The sequence below is a fragment of the Mchenga conophoros genome, linkage group LG14 (assembly GCF_057382185.1).
Source record: "Mchenga conophoros isolate Kocher_MC1m ecotype Shallow Benthic linkage group LG14, M_conophoros_male_GT1.1, whole genome shotgun sequence".
Taxonomy (NCBI): Eukaryota; Metazoa; Chordata; class Actinopteri; order Cichliformes; family Cichlidae; genus Mchenga; species Mchenga conophoros.
In genome coordinates this window covers 27,531,317-27,549,018 of record NC_140539.1, presented here as the reverse complement: position 1 = coordinate 27,549,018, position 17,702 = coordinate 27,531,317, and the positions used below count along the sequence as shown (strand labels likewise).

Below are 17,702 nucleotides of genomic sequence, written 5' to 3'. Positions count from 1 at the left end.
GATACAAACGTTTCTGTGTGAGCTGTGCTAAGAAGCTATCTTAGCAGGCTATGCTAGCAGTTAGAAACTAATGCTAGCAAATATCTATCGAACAATTGTGTAACAGCAGCAGTTCTGAAACCGAGGCTGAAATCTCCTTATAAATGTGTCGTTGTTCCAGTTTTTCATTTGTTAAAAAACCTTTCTATAACTAAGCTGTTAATACTTAGTTAAAGCATGCTAGTGTTGTATGTTTTAATGTTTAAACATTGTTTTGCTAATGAGTAAACTGGAAATGCAACAGGATAATGGATTTTAATCTCGATCCTATTTTGATCAGTTGATCAGTAAAAAGATTTTTCTCCATATTTAGCTCATCCGGTCGAGGCTCCATCCACCCACAGTTAATAAGAATTGCTACTGCTCCTGTAGCATTGGTCAGAATCTAATCAAACTTGCACATAGTGATCACTTAATAGGTATTCACCAAAATATTGCTCAAGGTCAAGGTAACATTTAGTTGCAGTAACTTGTGAATTATAATGGATTTTGAGCCTAGTACATCACTGACGTGTGTTCTGGTCCTTACTCAGCCTCTAATTTTAGAAGCAGCGTGTGAATGATGGCTCAGAAATGAAGGCATGTACTTCAACATGATTTGGAGAATCAGCTATAAGTGGTGTGCTCTTAAAATGTTAAAATAATTTCCCTGCTAGAACTACTAAAACCGAAGTTTGGATATACAATTAAAGACTTAGCTTTTCAATTTGACACCTTTTGAAAACTGTTCGGGGTCATTACCCCATTGTTGTTGTTGCAGTACTTTCCAGTAGAAGAAAAAGGCCTGATCACATTAGCTACTAGCCATTTTAAGATGTAACAGGTTTTCTTTGCAGAGCTCATGTTTCCACAGAAACTCTAAGAAAGAGGTTTCTATAGTAGAACACTTGAAGTTGTGGCCCTCGGGCCTCCGGCCTCTGGGCCTGCGGCTCGGTTCACTCTGGCACAGCTGGCTGCTGGCAGAGCTGGCGGGCACGCCACTGCAGCCCCCTCTGGCTTCTGCTCCATGGCTACTGGGTGACCCCTCATCTGGGGCTCTTTCCAGGAGGGTGGCATGGATGCCCCTCCGGTGGTCCTCCTTGGGCTCTCACGCTCTGGGGCCTCTGGATGTCTGGAGGCTGGATCTCCTCCATGCCTGCACTGTTAAAAAAACGGTAATATTCCAGCAGCTGGGGCGCCAAAATACTACCGTAAAATAACAGAAAATAACTTTCCCATGAAAATATGGTTATTTTCAGTAATGAAAATAGAGTTTGTTGCGCTAATTTTACATGGGATTCTGCCTTTTCTGCCATATTGCACCATCAGCCCTTCTGGCCATCACCAGTAGGTGAAGAGTCTTGACCACGGACACAATACCGAGAGTGTCCGAGCCGGGGCTCGAACTGCCAACTCTTGAGCCACAATCGCCCTAAATAGCAATGATAATAATACTTATGTGATGTAACACAAGCTTATAGGAATCATGTTATATACTTTTCCATAGCATTACATTTGAATTCAACAGTTCGATCTTTCAAATAACGGACAAATATTTGTGAAATCATGATACATTTCTGAATGTATTTTAACAATCTAAATATGCATATGTACAAAAAATATATTTACAAAATGTTATGTTATGTTATGTTGATGTTATGTTATTTTACCTTTGACATGTAAAATCACAGTCTACTTATGTAAATTTAATGATATTCTAGAAAGACAGTACAAAACTGTAAAATATACAGTAAGATACTTTGACATTACGGTACTATTTTTTTGGAACAGTGTGCTTCATGCCCTGGGGGACAGGGCTATAGCTCCCTACATCCTCTAGCAGACCATTACATGGGGAAACCTTTTGAATACAAGCGCTCTGATCCACACAGGTGTGCACACGGGTGTTCACTGTTCATAGACATAAACTACACCTTTATTGGCTGCTATTTCCAAGCACATTATGTGCTGTCGGTCCTGCTTGCTACACAACAACATTCAATATTTAGTATTTACTGCTATTTACACTTAGCTAGATTAACGTGATGGTGTTGTGTTTAGTATGTTTCTCTGTTTTTTGGTTTTTTTGCTTGTTTTCTCTTCTTTTTCTCTCAACAGGTGATCCAGGAGATTTTTTTTTCTCTTTCCCTTTTTAAGTGCCCTTTCTCACTGTCCCTCTTCCCTTCTGTTTTTCTTTTCCTTCATCTTTCAATCTCCCTTTCCTATCCCTCAGTCATGTCTGTCCCGTCTGTAACAACTGAAAATAAAATAAAATAAACAATAACAACAAAGGTTGATCAAATGGACCAATACGGCAAGGCCGTGATGATCCATTTGGCAAAGTAAATCCATTGGGTATCCTTGTTGGTCTTCAGACAACAATTCTGACGGCTAAAGAACCAAATGGGATAGGCAAAAAAAAAAAGGAAAAAAAAGAAGAAGTTGTGGCCTTGATTCACACAAAAGAGATGAATATGTAAAGTGTAGCAGAAATGACTGCTGGCTTCACTGAACCATGAGATCTATCCATAATTCATTAAAATTATCTAAAAATTTAGAGTTCTGTCTTCAGGACTATTCCTATTTGATGCAAATTTGCTGTTTAAGTAATTATTTTTATATTATACTATGCATTTTTTGCACCTGTGGTCCAGAAGTTATGGTTTTTGTGTAGCTGCTGTTGCTCTCTTCCAGAGTACCTTGTAGTAAGGAACGTGCACAGCTGCGAAATGCCAACAGCAGTCATAATTCTGCCTTTTTTCCGTCTCTTTTCACCGTAGTGCTGCCAGTAACCGGCTGCCTTGCCTGCCTGTTGAAAAACCAGAATAATGAGACGGTAGGAGTGGACTGAAATCCATTCCCTTATTCTTCCAAAGCAGCTTTTTTTGCTTAAAAAAGAAAGAAAGAAAAACAAGGGGGGGGGGGGGGGAGTAGTAGTTGTGCCTATTTAGAAATCATGAATGTGAATGTCTGGCTGTCTCGGCAAGGAGAAAGTCACATGGTGTGCCAGGATTAGAATAAAGTAGGACAAATAAAAAAATAAAACTTGCTTAAAAGGCTTTAGAGCCAGATGTTCCTCTTACTCCTGATGAGGGATTATGAAGGAATCAAAGTTCTGCTTACATCTTGCTTCTTGGCTTCTCCTGCTTTCTGTTTTCCTTTCAGCATAAAGAATGTGCAGGTATTATCTCTGATGAATACAGTTTATAGAATATTTGTTTTTTGGTGCATGAAATCAGTCAGGCTAAATTTTAATATGCAGTTGTGCAAATATGAACCACTGGCATGATTTATATGAATCCTGTCAGGGATTACTAATATTGCAAAAATGTCTTCACTCAGTGCCGATTTGTAATTGAAACAGCATTGCATTTTTGGAAAATGGAAGGATTCATGACCAAGTCTTTGTCATAATGGCTGTTTGCCCTGGAGTGCCTTCTCATCACCCATCAACACCATCAGACAATGGGTGGATTAAAGCAATCTCTCTTCGCTGTAGGCAAAGTCTCCATTAGCTATGACAGGGCAGTATCACAGCAATGGGATTAGACCACCTCCCTAACGGCTTTTCTGCTCTCCGGAATAAAAGAACAATCGAAGTCAAGCAGCGGGTCGTCTGCAACTCTCCGAAATGTGCGCTTGCTGCTGACCTTTTACCCTTCTGTCCACCCTCCTACCTGTCAGCCATGAAAACACAGAGCTAGTTGTGCGTTCACACATCTGTCAAGGCCAATGCTGTCTACTGTGTCTCCTTCCCACACTCGCTGTCACCTCATGTTTTGCACAAAACCTCTGCAGATTCCCCCCCCCCCCACTCTCCTGTCTGTCACACTCACGCGTCATGTGTTGCTTTTTTTCAGCCGCTGCGTATAAAGAATCCATGGACTGCTAGTCATCCATATACAATATGCAATACAAAGGCATTTTCATATGATTAATCGCTATTGTTCATGTTTCCAAAAAAACATTAACAGATGGCCTTTCTGCAGTGTTTAGCTCTCATCTGCTCAAGTCTATAATATCACTTAAAAATCAAGTGATGAATATTTTCGGGGAGATTAAGTCTCTTAATCTGTATATCCCTGAAATATTAAAGTAGTTGAAATGAACGGGCGCTCCTGGAATACTCAGCACATAAAAGAATATACCACCAAAAGTCATTTAGGTCTGCTTTTGTATTGTCTAAGCTGACAGAAAGTGCCTTGGGGAATATGAGGATTTGTCTGAGCAGAGGCAGGGTCAACTCTTAACTGCCCTGCAGTAACCACACTGCTTGTCTGAGCCCAGTGTGAATGGATAGAGGAGAGAGTGTGGGGCCTGGTTTGGAAGATTGCTTGCTAGACCCAGTCGCATTATGTCTGAGAAGTTATATTAGGGACAGCAGCCCCTCAGGAGATGCGGTTCATCTGTGTTTCTGAAGAAGTTTGTCGATTTTGTGGTGGGACCGTCATTGCATACAAACATCCATGGGAAACTGTTTGGCATGGCAGCCTTTAAAGTCAGAGCAAGGAAGGATCACATTAACTTGAACTTCAAAGAACATTTCGGAGCTTGTGTTGTAGTGTTTGGGGGTAATGGTGGCAGAAATTCTGCTCTCTGGCGTTCGTTTCGACCCTCAAATGTCCCACTTTCTGTGAGACTGTGCCTGGGGACTCTAGGACTTAAATGCTAAAGGTGTGTACGTGCATGGGCTTTCTGTGCGAACTCATGTCTGTGTGTGTGTGTGTGTGTGTGTGTGTGTGCATATGTACAGTTCAGGGATTAGCTCCTTGCCCATAACTTTTTCACTTCAGTCACTGTGGCAGTGAAACAAAGGCCTCAGTGCTCCTATCTCACCAGGCCTTGCAGACTGAAGTCTAAAAATAATGCAGCACTTTCAATTAGCCCTTCAGCTCTGCAAAGCATTTCAAATATGCAGCCAAGTGAGCAGCTTCAGGGTTATTTGATGAACAGACTGTTGTAAGAAATATCGTTTTTGGTTGTACTCCATCCATTTTAATATCTTAGAAAACCCAGACATATTCTGTGAGTAGTTTTCAATTCACGCTGCTTGCTTTTAGTCAGTGGTGGGATTGGTAATTTGTTTATTGAACACAAATGAGCTCACTCGTACGCCTCAGAATTTGTTCAGTTTACTGCATTTTTAAGCAGTAGACTCAGACCAAAGGTTGTCATGATGCCAGTATTTCAAAGTCGTTGCTGATACCAAAGAAAATACTTGATACCATTGTCAATACCACATAGGAGTGGGAAAAAAGAATACCATCTTTGATCTGATTGCTCTTAGCAATACCAGAGGTACCAAGGTGAGGTGCTCCAACCTGAAGTTGTGCCTTTTTTCAGCTTCATGGACATGAATAATAACTTTTTATGTAATTGAACACAAATTTATAAGTAATGCATTTCAATAGGAAACATGTTTTGTGTCAGAAGCAGGTTTCCAGAAGCAGCCGAGAGATGATTGCATGGCAGCAAGGGAAAAAAAAGTTTTAAACGAAGTGAAAACGTATTGTATTTTTCTAAATCTAACCAAATCGTTTAACAGCTAAACTTAACCGAACTGCACATTTGTTAAAAAAAAAGTATGACTTGAACTTATGTAACAGGCATGAAAGCCAACAGAGCTTACTCCTCCACCAAACATCCAACCACTAAATGTGGACTCTTTTTTTTGCCTTTTAATGAGTACATATGAAACTATACTGATGTTCAGGGGACACAAAATAATTGGGAAATTCATGTTGAGGAACACGAAAACAAAATTCAAACAGCACAATTAAAAAACATAATGATCATGACTAGATCGCGACCTGCCACAGACCATGCCCTGCAGCAGGATATTGTGCCCAGGCCACACTGGCAGAGTGCTGCAGACCTTTCTGGATCAAGAGCAAAGCTAGTCCCTATATGCTTCCTATCCAAGATGCTGGGTTGGTGCACTAATAAGAGGCAGACACAACCAATGATCCACAGCCGTAAGCTGCACTCATCCAGGAATGAAGAGCGACAACAGAGCCAACTTGTAGGGCAGGGATAGCTCAGTAGGTAGAGTGGTTGCCCCATGATCGGAAGGTCGGGGGTTCGATTCCCCTTAACAGCTACCCTGAGGTACCCCTGAGCAAGGTACCGTCCCTACACACTGCTCCCCGGGCGCCCAATGGCTGCCCACTGCTTCACTGAGTGAATGGGTTAAATACAGAGAGCAATTTCCCCACGGGGCTCAATAAAAGTACAATAATGTACACACTTTCTTCTTCTTGTACATACCTCATATTAAACACCATGTATATATTGTATCTACACATATGATAGTTTTGGTCTATATATAATATTGTGTTTCTTTCTTTGTGTTTGGTTTTGCTGAAGTTCCCAAATGTTGTGTTGGGAATTTTGTGGAGGGTATTTTTCTTTGTAGCAGATCTTTGGTCCGTGGATACATAAAGAGCTTCTGTACCGCATTGATTGACTGTGAATAATAATTAGTATATCACTGATGGTAAATGAGAAATTTGATGATGTCAAAGGGGTCAGAAGTCTTAATTTCCAAAAGACTTCTCACTTCAAATCTCGTAGCATGAAACAAAAAGAAATTGGGGGAAAAAAATGATTTCAGTCGGTAAAGAGGGTAAACTTCCTCTTTGTTTTCAATGCAATTTAGTTACAATACAGCCTGAGTTAAAGAGAGATGGGCAGAGAAGGTAAATGAATTGACTGTCTGGCACTTGACTAAGTATTGAATATTTATTGCTGATTACCCCAAGACAATCGTGCCTGTTGAACAAGAGTGAGAAATGATTTTCCGTCTTTAAACAGCTGCGATAAAGTGATTTCAAATGAGATTTTATTCAAGCCCAGTGGATCTGAATATTGATGCTGTATTAAAAGGCCAGGGCTACCATGTCAACACGGACCTGTCAGGCATGCTGGTGGATAATTAATGTTGCATAGATTTAGTCAGGTACTCAGAGTAATTGGCTGAGAATAAACTAAGTGCAAGTCGATTTAAGGTGGCTTACAGAAATGTCACAATTCTCAGTGACTAAAGACGCCACTAGCTTCCATATACCACTTTCTGCAGCTCAACAGTTTACAGTGAAAACCAGTTTTATTGGAAATTTAAAGTTCTGCCAATCTTAATTTTCACACAAGTGAAAAAAGCTGCAAGTCATTTCAGATTAAAGAAATTAATATTTTAATATAATTTCTTTTTTAAAAACACACATAATGATATTTCATTAATAAGCTGTTGAATAGCAAGGTATGCTTATTTTAGGTCCAGACTGAAACATATTTATTCTGCAAGTTAATAAACCAGAAGCAATCTATAAAAACACAGAGAAAAGCAACTTTTAGCTCTGCAAGTTTGTTTTGGCAGATCTTTACACTAGCTGCCCTTCATGACACAACCCCAAAGGGATTTGTGTCTTTTCTTCTTGAATTCTTGAATGACTTTTTGCTTGTTAAGTGAATGTGTGAACTACTACTACTATGGAGCCACTCATGCAAAAAATAACAGGAGTAGAAAAAGATTGCAAAAGTGTTATGCTATAATTCTGAACAAATGAAAAAAAAAAAAACACCTTGAAAAGTATTAATTTAACAATCCAAGAGGCAAAATATTTTTCAACCGAGATAAGAGGGTTTTAGTATTCTAATAGTGGGATTGCAAATACTTACAAATGACCAAAGGTTTTTGAAATAACCTCTAAAAAAGCAAGAGATTAGCTCTGATATGCAAGTGATGGCCACTGGGATATTATGTTCTCTTGACTTGCAGCAGGCAAACTTATTACTTAGTGTTTCCTCTACCATTGCATCAGAGTTAAGGATGTGTGACCCCCCTGACAACCACCAGTGGTTTACTCGTGGATGTCAACCACCTAATGAATGGAGACTTTAAACCTAATGAATATAACCAATGATGCTACCAGTGCTCGACACTCAACTTTAACTGTGTGTTGACCAGTGATGGTTGACCAGTAACGCCGTTACTTTTTTTCAGTAACGAGTAATCTAACTAATTACTATGCCTATCGTTACAGTTAGTAACAAGAAAATGCTGTCCGTTACTGTTTTTCAACCGCATCTTATATCAGTTGCACGGAAGTAGCTGTAAGTAATCTGGGCGCTACAGCTTTAAGCTGCTGCGCGCGCTCCCGCGGACGGTAATCACGATCACTGTCTAGCACAACACCTGGAGCTAAGGGGGCAAAACAATCGCATGAGCGCTGCTGTTTGACTGAGGAAGAATAAAGTAGTCGGCCAGTCACATGACCACTTAAAGACAAAGCAACAAGGTGATATATACCAGTTTTTAAATTGTGTTTTGAGATGTGAGAGATTTGTGACGTTTAGCGTGTTTGGAGCGTGTAGTTAATGTGTTGTCTTGTGTAGTTAGTGTGTAGTGTTGTAGATAGTTTTGTGTTGTGTGTCAGAACAATGAGGCAACTGCTGTCTCCAGGTAGAAACAGGAGGAGTGATACACTTTGCTGCTGTCAGACCTGCAGGCTGTGATGTTCTCCTTTACAGTGGACAGAAATTATTTTTTTGGAGTGGCACAAATAATTTGTGTGGCATCTTATTGAATGCAGAACAGCTGATTGTTCTGTAAATAGTTTGAAATGGTTATTTTAAAAAAGGGTAAAAAGTTAATGGATGCAAATAACTTTGTTTGCAAAACATGCATATGATTTTAAAATTGACAATTTATATTTGTATTTAAAGTTTGTATTTAAACTTTGTTTGCAAAACATGCATATGATTTTAAAATTGACAATTTATATTTGTATTTAAAGTTTGTATTTAAAATATGATTCATTAAACATGTTTGTGGTTGTTACAGTAAAAATATAACCTTTTCTACTTGGATTTTATGTTTTTTGTCTGATTTTAGATCAGTTGTGTTAGTACAGTGTGTCAAAATGAAAACTGTAAATTCAGACACGTGAGGTTGTGCTGAAAAGAATGATACCAAACAGGGCAAAGTAAATAGTTTTTAAAGGTAAAATGTGGAGGTCTGCCTCCCCCCACCGCAGGGAAAAGGGAAACACCACCTGGGTCTGGGTGCAGTTCCCCCCTCCAGGGGCGGGGGCACCTAGACCCGGTTTGTAGAGTACGCTTGGGGAGTGTGATCGTGTGTACAACGTCTCTTTATGTCTGTCTCCACGTTGGTTGAGTGTGGAGTAAGTGCATATGAGAGCATGAGGGTGGGAATGGATGTTTGTATCTGTGTGTGCCTGTATGTCTGTGTCTATATGTCAGGTTGGGTGTCAGGCGCCACCTCTCTGGGGACATCTCAGGCCCTCCAAGGTTTGGAGGCCTATCTCCCCCTACCACCACTTCCCCTGCCAGTGGCGGACCCCCTCAGACATCGGTGCGTTGGTGGTTCTTTGTGTCCGGGGATGGGCGTCCAGGTACACACCGGCTCACTCCTTGGCGGCCGCTTATCGGGGCCTGGAGCCTGGGGCTCGCTCGGGCCACTTCGGAGGTGGGGTGCCCCCGGCCTCTCGGCCTGGGGCTCGGTCACTCAGGCGCAGCTGGCTGCCGGCGGAGCTCACGGGCGCGTCACTGCAACTCCCCCTGGCTTCTGCTCCGCGGCTGCTGAGTGAGCCCTCATCTGGGACTCTCCTCAGCTCTTTCCGGGACAGTGGCGCAGCTGCCCCTCTGTTGGTCTTCCTTGGTCTCTTGTGTTCTGGGGGCCTCTGGATGTCTGGAGTTTTGATCTCCTCCACACCTGCTTCAAGCCCTGGAGGACGGGGCTGTGGCCCCCCCACACCCTCTAGCAGATTATTACATGAAGGAACCTTTTAAAAAAACAAAAAACAAGCGCGTCCATGCTCACAGGTGTACACACGGGTGATCACACCCACAAACTACACCCTTTTTGGCTCCTACCTCAAAGCACACTGTGTTCTGTTGATCTTATGTGCTGCACAATAATGTTTAACATTTAGTATTTACTGTCATATTCCCATATATCATTGTGATGTTGTTTATTCTATTACTCTTGTTCTCTTCTGCTTGCTTTCTTTTTTCTTTCTCAGCAGGTGATCCAGGTGATTGATATATGCATTTTTTTTTCTCTGCCCGTTCTGTTGGTTTTTGTCTTTTGCCCTTCTCCCCCGTCCCTCTTCTCAGCTGTTTCTCTTTCCCTCTTTCTTTCTCCCCTTCTTTCCCCCAGTCAAGTCTGTCCCGTATTCAGTAAGTGAAAATAAAATAAACAATAAAAGGTGAATCAAATGGACCATTATGGCAAGGCTGGGATGGTCAGTTTGGTAAAGTAAATCCGTTGGGCATCTTTCTTTGCCTTTAGACAACAATTCTGATGGCAAAAGAGCCAAACGGGACAGGCCAAAAAAAAAAAAAAAAAAAAGGTAAAATGTGGAGGGAAAATCAAAAGTAGTGAAAAATGGCCAAGTATACCCTGGACCCCAGAGGGTTAAACGTTTTTTTTTTTTAAAGTAACGCAATAGTTATTTTTCAAGTAATTAATTACTTTTAGAATATTGTAACTCAGTTACTAACTCAGTTATTTTTTGAAGACGTAACTAGTAACTATAATTACCTTTTCAAAGTAACTTGCCCAACACTGATGTTGACACTTATTTTGAAAAAGCTATAAGCAAGTTTTTATCAATTGTGACTCAAAGGCAGAGGTGAGTAATTAATTTTCCCAAGGGGCCTAATTGTAACATCGACTAGCAGTTTATAAATAGAACCAAATAATATTGAGCAGCATTGAATTCAGCTTATTAGTGCAGCCCTCCACAGCAGTGCCAGTTTCTCATGTGGCCCCTTGAGAAAATGATTTGGGAAAATTGGCCACCCCTACTCTAAGGTAAATTTGGGCTTTCATTGCTGGAGTGTTGGCTAAACTTGCCAAAATCAATAACCCTAACCCTAAGTGCAGGGCAGAGCCAGAAATAGCCCGATATTCAGAAGAAGGCTCTTATCATTGATGAGTCAGCCACAGCAGACATTCAGAGAACTTCAGTTCTTAGCACTTGATTGGAGCAAGTGAACTCACATTTCTTTTTTTTTACACTTGTTTTGCCTTGTAAAGACTTAAAAAAAAACCCTTTCCAAATGTCTCGCTTGGCCAGCAGAGAGGTGTTAAATGATTTGTGTTTGGTCTGTTACAAAGGCAGTCATTGAGTGAAGATTGGCAGAAAAGCCCAAGATCTTTTATCTTTGCATCTCAGAAAGATCGATGAAATATTCATTACCGTGTAAAAGCAGACCGATTGATTATACTGGAATAATACACTTTGGTTCAGAAAGGATCCTGTAGGAGTGTGTCTATTGAAAATGCGAGCCTGTCAATTCAGTTCAATTGTACAGCCGGTCTCTTGAGAGTGTTCAGTTCGCAGCTCTCACTGAGGCTTTCATCTGTCAATCACAGCACAAGATTAGAAGATATCAGAGGTCGCCGTGTCAAAGTTCTGTCGTCATCCACAGGGTGGCGGGAGCTCAAACTTTAGAAATGACACGAGCGGAAAGGCTTTGCTCGGTCGGTGCTGATTTCTCTTGACTCAGAGATGTGCTGAAGATTTGTAAGATAGCTCTTGAATCAGAGACACAATCCTCTCGTTGATTCAGAGGCACTATTTCTTCTTTCTCTCCCCTGCACACGGGCTAAATTATGAATGTGCTGTTATTTGTTTACTCCATGTTGGAATGAGAGATGTGCATTATTCATCTGTTCTGACAGGAGAGACATCAGAGTAGGATGCAGGCTTTAAAACCAAGCACAGACTAACAAGGACAATGCTGGGGATGTAAGCAGTCAGGCACATGCAGACACAATAATTGACTTTCTCTATAAAAAAAAAAAACGTGTTCAGAAAACTCTCAGCAGAAAGATGGTTCACCTGGGAGAAAGCAGCCTTAATTACTTCCAAGACAAATTGGTGCTTCATTTGTTGATACTGGTTATATGGCTGTGTGCCTGTTTGCTGATCTGTGAGTCTGATTTCCAGTCTTTGTTTTAAATACATTACTCATACAGGGCCTTCTGAAGCTAATTAGATTTCTTTGTGTTTTCTTTTTAGTCCTGAGAGATGATTTCCGGCAGGCCCCGAGTGACGTGGTGGTAGCTGCCGGTGAGCCTGCTGTGTTGGAGTGTGTACCTCCACGAGGTCACCCCGAGCCCACCGTGTCCTGGAAACGCAACAACGTCCGAGTCAGCACCAAAGATGAGCGCGTCACTGTAAGTTCAACAATCATTAGAAAAAACGTTCATTTTTTGCGAAAAAAACAGCGATTTGTAAACCCGATAAACTCCACTGCATTAATCTTTACATCTCTGGATCATCTCAAAAATCAAGACCTCAGAGGTCAAAGTAGTCATAGCTGGTAACCTAAACCTAACCATATATTTGGGAGAAAGCCAAAATTTACTTTCTTTTGTAAATATTTTTTGATCTGTGTAAGTAAGAATGATGATTTTCTTTGTTCTCTGATTGCAAAGACTTTGGGGAGTGACTAAAGAAAACAAAATTTTAAGCTTGTGTGCCTAGGGTTAGAGTTCTGCCCATCACCAATGATGACTCAGACCTCAAACGGTTAACCAGTTTTAAGTTGGATGCAGTCTCACCTCTGGTAAAAATCTCACTCCAGAATGTTTTCAGTTGTCCTGCTAAACAAACAACCAAAAACATCATACCAACCTCCCTGGCAGAAGAGGTAGAGGAAGATGGATGTCTGTTTTTTGGATTTTGTCATCAGACAGTGATCACGAGGGGCTGCGCGGACATCTCAAAATTATGATGATTGAACATGTGCCCCAGGCGGTGGATTTCAGGTGGCCTTCAAAGCTAATAGATCCAATCTTTCCTGCATGTCCTGAGCCTGTCTCGGGGTCTCCTCCCTTTAGGACACGCTTCAACCACCTCATCTAATCAGATGCCTAAACCACTTTAACTGGCTCTTTTTGGAGGAGTAGCGGCTCTACCCTGAGCCTCTCCCAAATGACAGAGCTCCTAAATATTGGGGAGGAGGGATTGGTATACCCACGAGAAAGAAAGACGTACCTGTGGGCTGTCCTGTGGGCCACCAGCTGAAGGAGGAGTCATAGGAGTTTGGTGCTTTGTGGATCAGGTGGCAGCCAGAGGCACAGTGATCGGATCCTTGTTACTTTCTTACTGATTCGTTTATTATAGACCTGCTGTAGTTTCCAATTCCTAACATCCATGATCAATAATTCTGGATATAAATCCAATGAAAACCAACATCGAACTGTGCTTAATAATGGCCATAGCCTTTATACATGAAGTGTGATAAATATTATTGGTCTGTGCTGTGAGGCTCAATTGTTGCCAAAAACTATTAAAAATACAATAGAGACCTACATTTGAAATGAACACGAGCCCTGAAGTTTATTTTGAGTTAATCCCACATACTCTCTAGTGATGTGAGTACTTTGCAGTGCTCCAAATGCGTATGAATCCATCTCTGAAAATAGTTCACAAAGGTACAGTTTCACTTCTGACTGAGTCACACTTAATTAAAATCTGTCTTTCATTATTTTACTTAAAAAATTAAAAAAGCAATAAACATCTGTGATTTATTACAGAGTCACTACAGACTGCAAAGGTAGACTTTGAGTACCTGGGGTAGGAATAAGTTGAAATTTTAAGGTTAAAGAGGTGTTCAAAAAGGAAAATGACCAAACAAAATTAATTTAAACTTTAACGTGTACAACTGTGAGCAAAGACCTGTGTGGATAGATTCTGGTTTGTCTTTCTTTCCTCAGGACTGATAAATATTCCCTCAAATGGTCTAGAAAAACTCTGTTGTACAGGTGGGAGAGATATCAATTCAGACTGACAACAGTTTCTGTTGACTATCATTTAATGCGGACACCTTCGTACGCTGCAGAGCGTAAAGTGTCTCTGATTCTGCTGTCGCTTTTCTTCTGTCCTCTCATGTGTAAAAACAACAGCTGGACACAATCTCTGGTTGTTGAAAAATAGATTTGGAACTGTGAGAAGTCACAGGCGGATGAAAGATATTGTTTACGTCAGTAGCTCAAGCAGGAGCTTTAAACTGAACTTAATTTCAAGTAAATCTGTGCTGAGAACCTCAAGCATAAGAATGTAGGTAGAAAATAAACATCACAGCAACGTATACACGTACACCTACAGTGACTCATACAGTGTTTTGAATATGAGCGATTAATGATCTTTGCATCAGTGCAAACATAACTAAACGTGCCATTGTGTTTTTCAGATGCGTGGTGGCAAACTGATGATCTCTCACACCAGGAAGAGCGATGCAGGCATGTACGTCTGCGTGGGCAGTAACATGGTTGGAGAGAGGGACAGTGATCCTGCAGAGCTGGTGGTGTATGGTGAGGTTCAAACAGTTACGTAGTCAGTCCTTCGAAGAGCATAAAGTGGTCATGTTTAAAGGCATCTGTTGTCTAGCAGAGCGCCCCGTGTTGGTGCGAAGGCCTGTTAACCAGGTGGTCATGGAGGAAGAGACTGTTGACTTTCTATGTGAGGTCCACGGGGATCCTGCTCCTACTGTGCGGTGGCGGCGAGAAGAAGGAGAGCTTCCCCGCAGGAGGTGAGCTGATGGGCATGACCGCAGACAAATAGAGAGACAGACTGTTGATGCACACACAGCCTGAGAGCACTCTTGTGTTAACACACGTGCCCCAGAAAACGTAAATATGTGCAGGAGCTGTTTATTAACTCATGTCTTTCTGTTACATATCACACCCGCATCACATCGCACTTCTGAGGCAGCAGCGCGCCTTCTCCCTCAGACTGATTCCACCTCGCAGCCATAATGAACACATCGAGAAATCATTCCTACCGTTCTCTATAAAACCGTATAACACCGTTCATTTTGTGACAGGTGATCACACCAGTCAGGCATAAGATCCCAAACAGATTTTTGTATTATGTCTTCATGCAGCTGTTTTCTCAGATTTATAGTGTTCATATTATTTATGAACACCTCTCTCTTACAAGTCATTCCTACTTTTACTCTCTTTAGCAATCTCTCTTTAGCAATTTTGTTTTTAATCACTCTTTTTTTAATCTGTCTATCTATCTATCTATCTATCTATCTATCTATCTATCTATCTATCTATCTATCTATCTATCTATCTATCTATCTATCTATCTATCTATCTATCTATCTATCTATCTATCTATCTATCTATCTATCTATCTATCTATCTATCTATCTATCTATCTATCTAGACTAAATACATGACTATTTGGACAATTGCAATTTTTGTAACTATATCTGCACACCACCACAGTGGCTTTTAAATCAAACTATCAAGCTGTGATTGAACTGCAGGTTTTCAGCTTTGATTCAACAGGATTGACAAAAGTACTGAATTAAGTGTTTAGGAATTAAAACTTCTCCAGTTTTCAGAGGCTGGATCATTTACTGACAAGCATTTCCATGGCCACATGAGGCCGGCTCTGTTGTTATACCATCAAAAATTAAGCAGTTAAAAGTCCTGGAATTGATTCCAAGTAATGATATTGCATTTGGTATCTTTTCACTGGAACTATCAACATGAGAGCCAAAGAGATGTGTATCCAAGTGAAGGAAGGCAAAGTTTAAAAAAACAAAATAAATCAGAATAAGAGAGACAGCAAAAACTTTAGCAGTGGCCAGATCAACATTCTGCTACATTCTTTAAAAAAAACTGGCCACCTTAGAAATACTAAATGGACTGAAAGACCACAGATGGAACTGAAAAATTACTTCCCTGAAAATCCAACTAAATCAAAAGGTAGACTGTCCATGTCAAGTTTGCAATGAGATGCCTTTGTGAATGGAAATACAGAGAACAATAAACCACTGGTTACACTCAACAGGAAGAGCAGCAAGGCCAGATTAGACTCTGAAAAAATTATTTGGACAGATGAAGCCGAGATGTATCAGAATGACCGGACGAGAAAAGTATGAAGAAGCGTACTTTGGCGGTCTGATCCAGCGTACCACATCATCTGTCAAACATGGTTGGAGGCAGTGTTAAGGCATAGGCCCGTATACCTGCCAGTGGAAACATCACTAATGTTTACTGATGATGTGAGCGCTGCTAGAAGTAGCAGGATGAATTCTTACGTGTACAGAGATATACTTTCTGCTCAGATTCAGCCAAATGCTGCAAAACTGGTTGGGCCGCACTTCACAGTACAAATGAATACTAGTCTAAAGCATACTGCAAAAACAGCCCAAGAGGTTCTCAAGCCAAAGAAATGGGATAATGTTCAATGGCTAAGTCAGCCATTTGATCCCAATCCAACACAGCGTGCTTTTCAGTTACTGAAGACAGAAACAAAGGCAGAAAGACCCACAAACAAGCAGCGAGTGTAGGCGGCTGCAGGAAAGGCCTGGCAGAGCATCTTAAGGGAGGAAACACAGCGTTTGGCGGTGACCATGAAATCTAGACTTTAGTTTGTCACATTAATTCTGAGCCTCTGAAAAAAGTGGATTTTGTGTAAAAACCAGTTTTAATTCTTGATCAGTTTGTGTTAAACACCTTGAATTAGTGATGAAAGTCTGTACTTTAGTCACATCTTGTTTCAAAACTTCATAAAAAATGAAAAGACTGCAAGAATTTAATGGAGAGAAGTTTCATGCTTTCTTATGGTAATGGCGCTATAATAATCATTTTTAGCCAAAACTGATAAATAATTCTATTATTTTGAAACTTAACAGCTTAATGACTTAAACAGCAGAGATATGAACTTCACATAAAGAATTTTCACATTTTATGTAGATATAATTTTACTTACTTATTTTCAATTTAGTGAGTTAATGCAGTCCTGCTCCACAATGGCTGCTGCTGTTAGAGTCTTTTACAGATTACAGCTTAATTTGAAGCTTGTGATAGCAGCCACTAAAGGGATGTGTTACTGGAAATGGGGGAAAGCTAACTGGCTTTGACTATTTTCCAACAGTTTCACAAAACTGTGTCAAACATATGGCCCTTGATTTATTAATTATTATATTCTTATATTGAACATGACCTGCACACACTGGGGATTGTAGCAAAATGTGATAGTCGGTAATATTTCATAAATGAATAAATATTCATATTAAGTATGACAGGTCTGTGATTTTTCTGTGAATTGGGAAGTCTTACTTTAAACTTGGTGATCCCTGCATAAGCCTGGTGTAAGAGTCTTTATAGAGACATTTTAAAATGCTACTCATATACGTCTCATTAAACGTGTCCATATACTGTATTATCCATTAATGGGAGACCAAATGCTTAAATGTATGTCCTGAACAATTTTGGCAAAACCTGCACAAAAAGCAAAGTCACGGTGACTGCGGTGTAAGAGTTTATTTGTCCACTTGGCAACAGGATGATGAAGATTGTTGTTTCATGTTTGCAAAGAGCCTTTCTGTCTTTCATCTTTTTCCATTTCATGTCTTCCTTTGGTTGCTCACTGATCCATGAAATAAATGGAATTTAAGCAGATTTTACTCTTTGTGTTTCAGTAATTGTACGCCTTGCGTAGACAAAGAGAGCTACACTGTACATAATATAAATAATTCTGCTCTGTCTTTATATTTAATCTACTGCCCGTACAAAACCAAGTGAAAAATCCTTCGATGTGTTGAGGTAATCTCATTTCTTTCTAATTGATTTTCATCAGTTTCAGTCATTTTCCTGGAGCCTGTGACAATATCTAAAGCAGATA

General features: G+C 40.4%; 1 protein-coding gene across 2 annotated transcripts in view; it reads left to right on the top strand.

The window, feature by feature from the left end:
* The window catches only part of LOC146559959 (roundabout homolog 2), a 73,159-nt gene that overhangs the window by 21,852 nt on the left and 33,605 nt on the right, over nucleotides 1-17,702 (top strand). The window contains exons 3-5 of one of the 2 annotated variants that reach the window (XM_085243705.1): nucleotides 12,069-12,226; nucleotides 14,248-14,368; nucleotides 14,445-14,586. In XM_085243705.1, the coding sequence (XP_085099831.1) occupies nucleotides 12,069-12,226; nucleotides 14,248-14,368; nucleotides 14,445-14,586 (421 nt within the window). The remainder of the gene's footprint in view (nucleotides 1-12,068; nucleotides 12,227-14,247; nucleotides 14,369-14,444; nucleotides 14,587-17,702) is intronic. The other variant, XM_085243706.1, reaches the window with a different exon arrangement.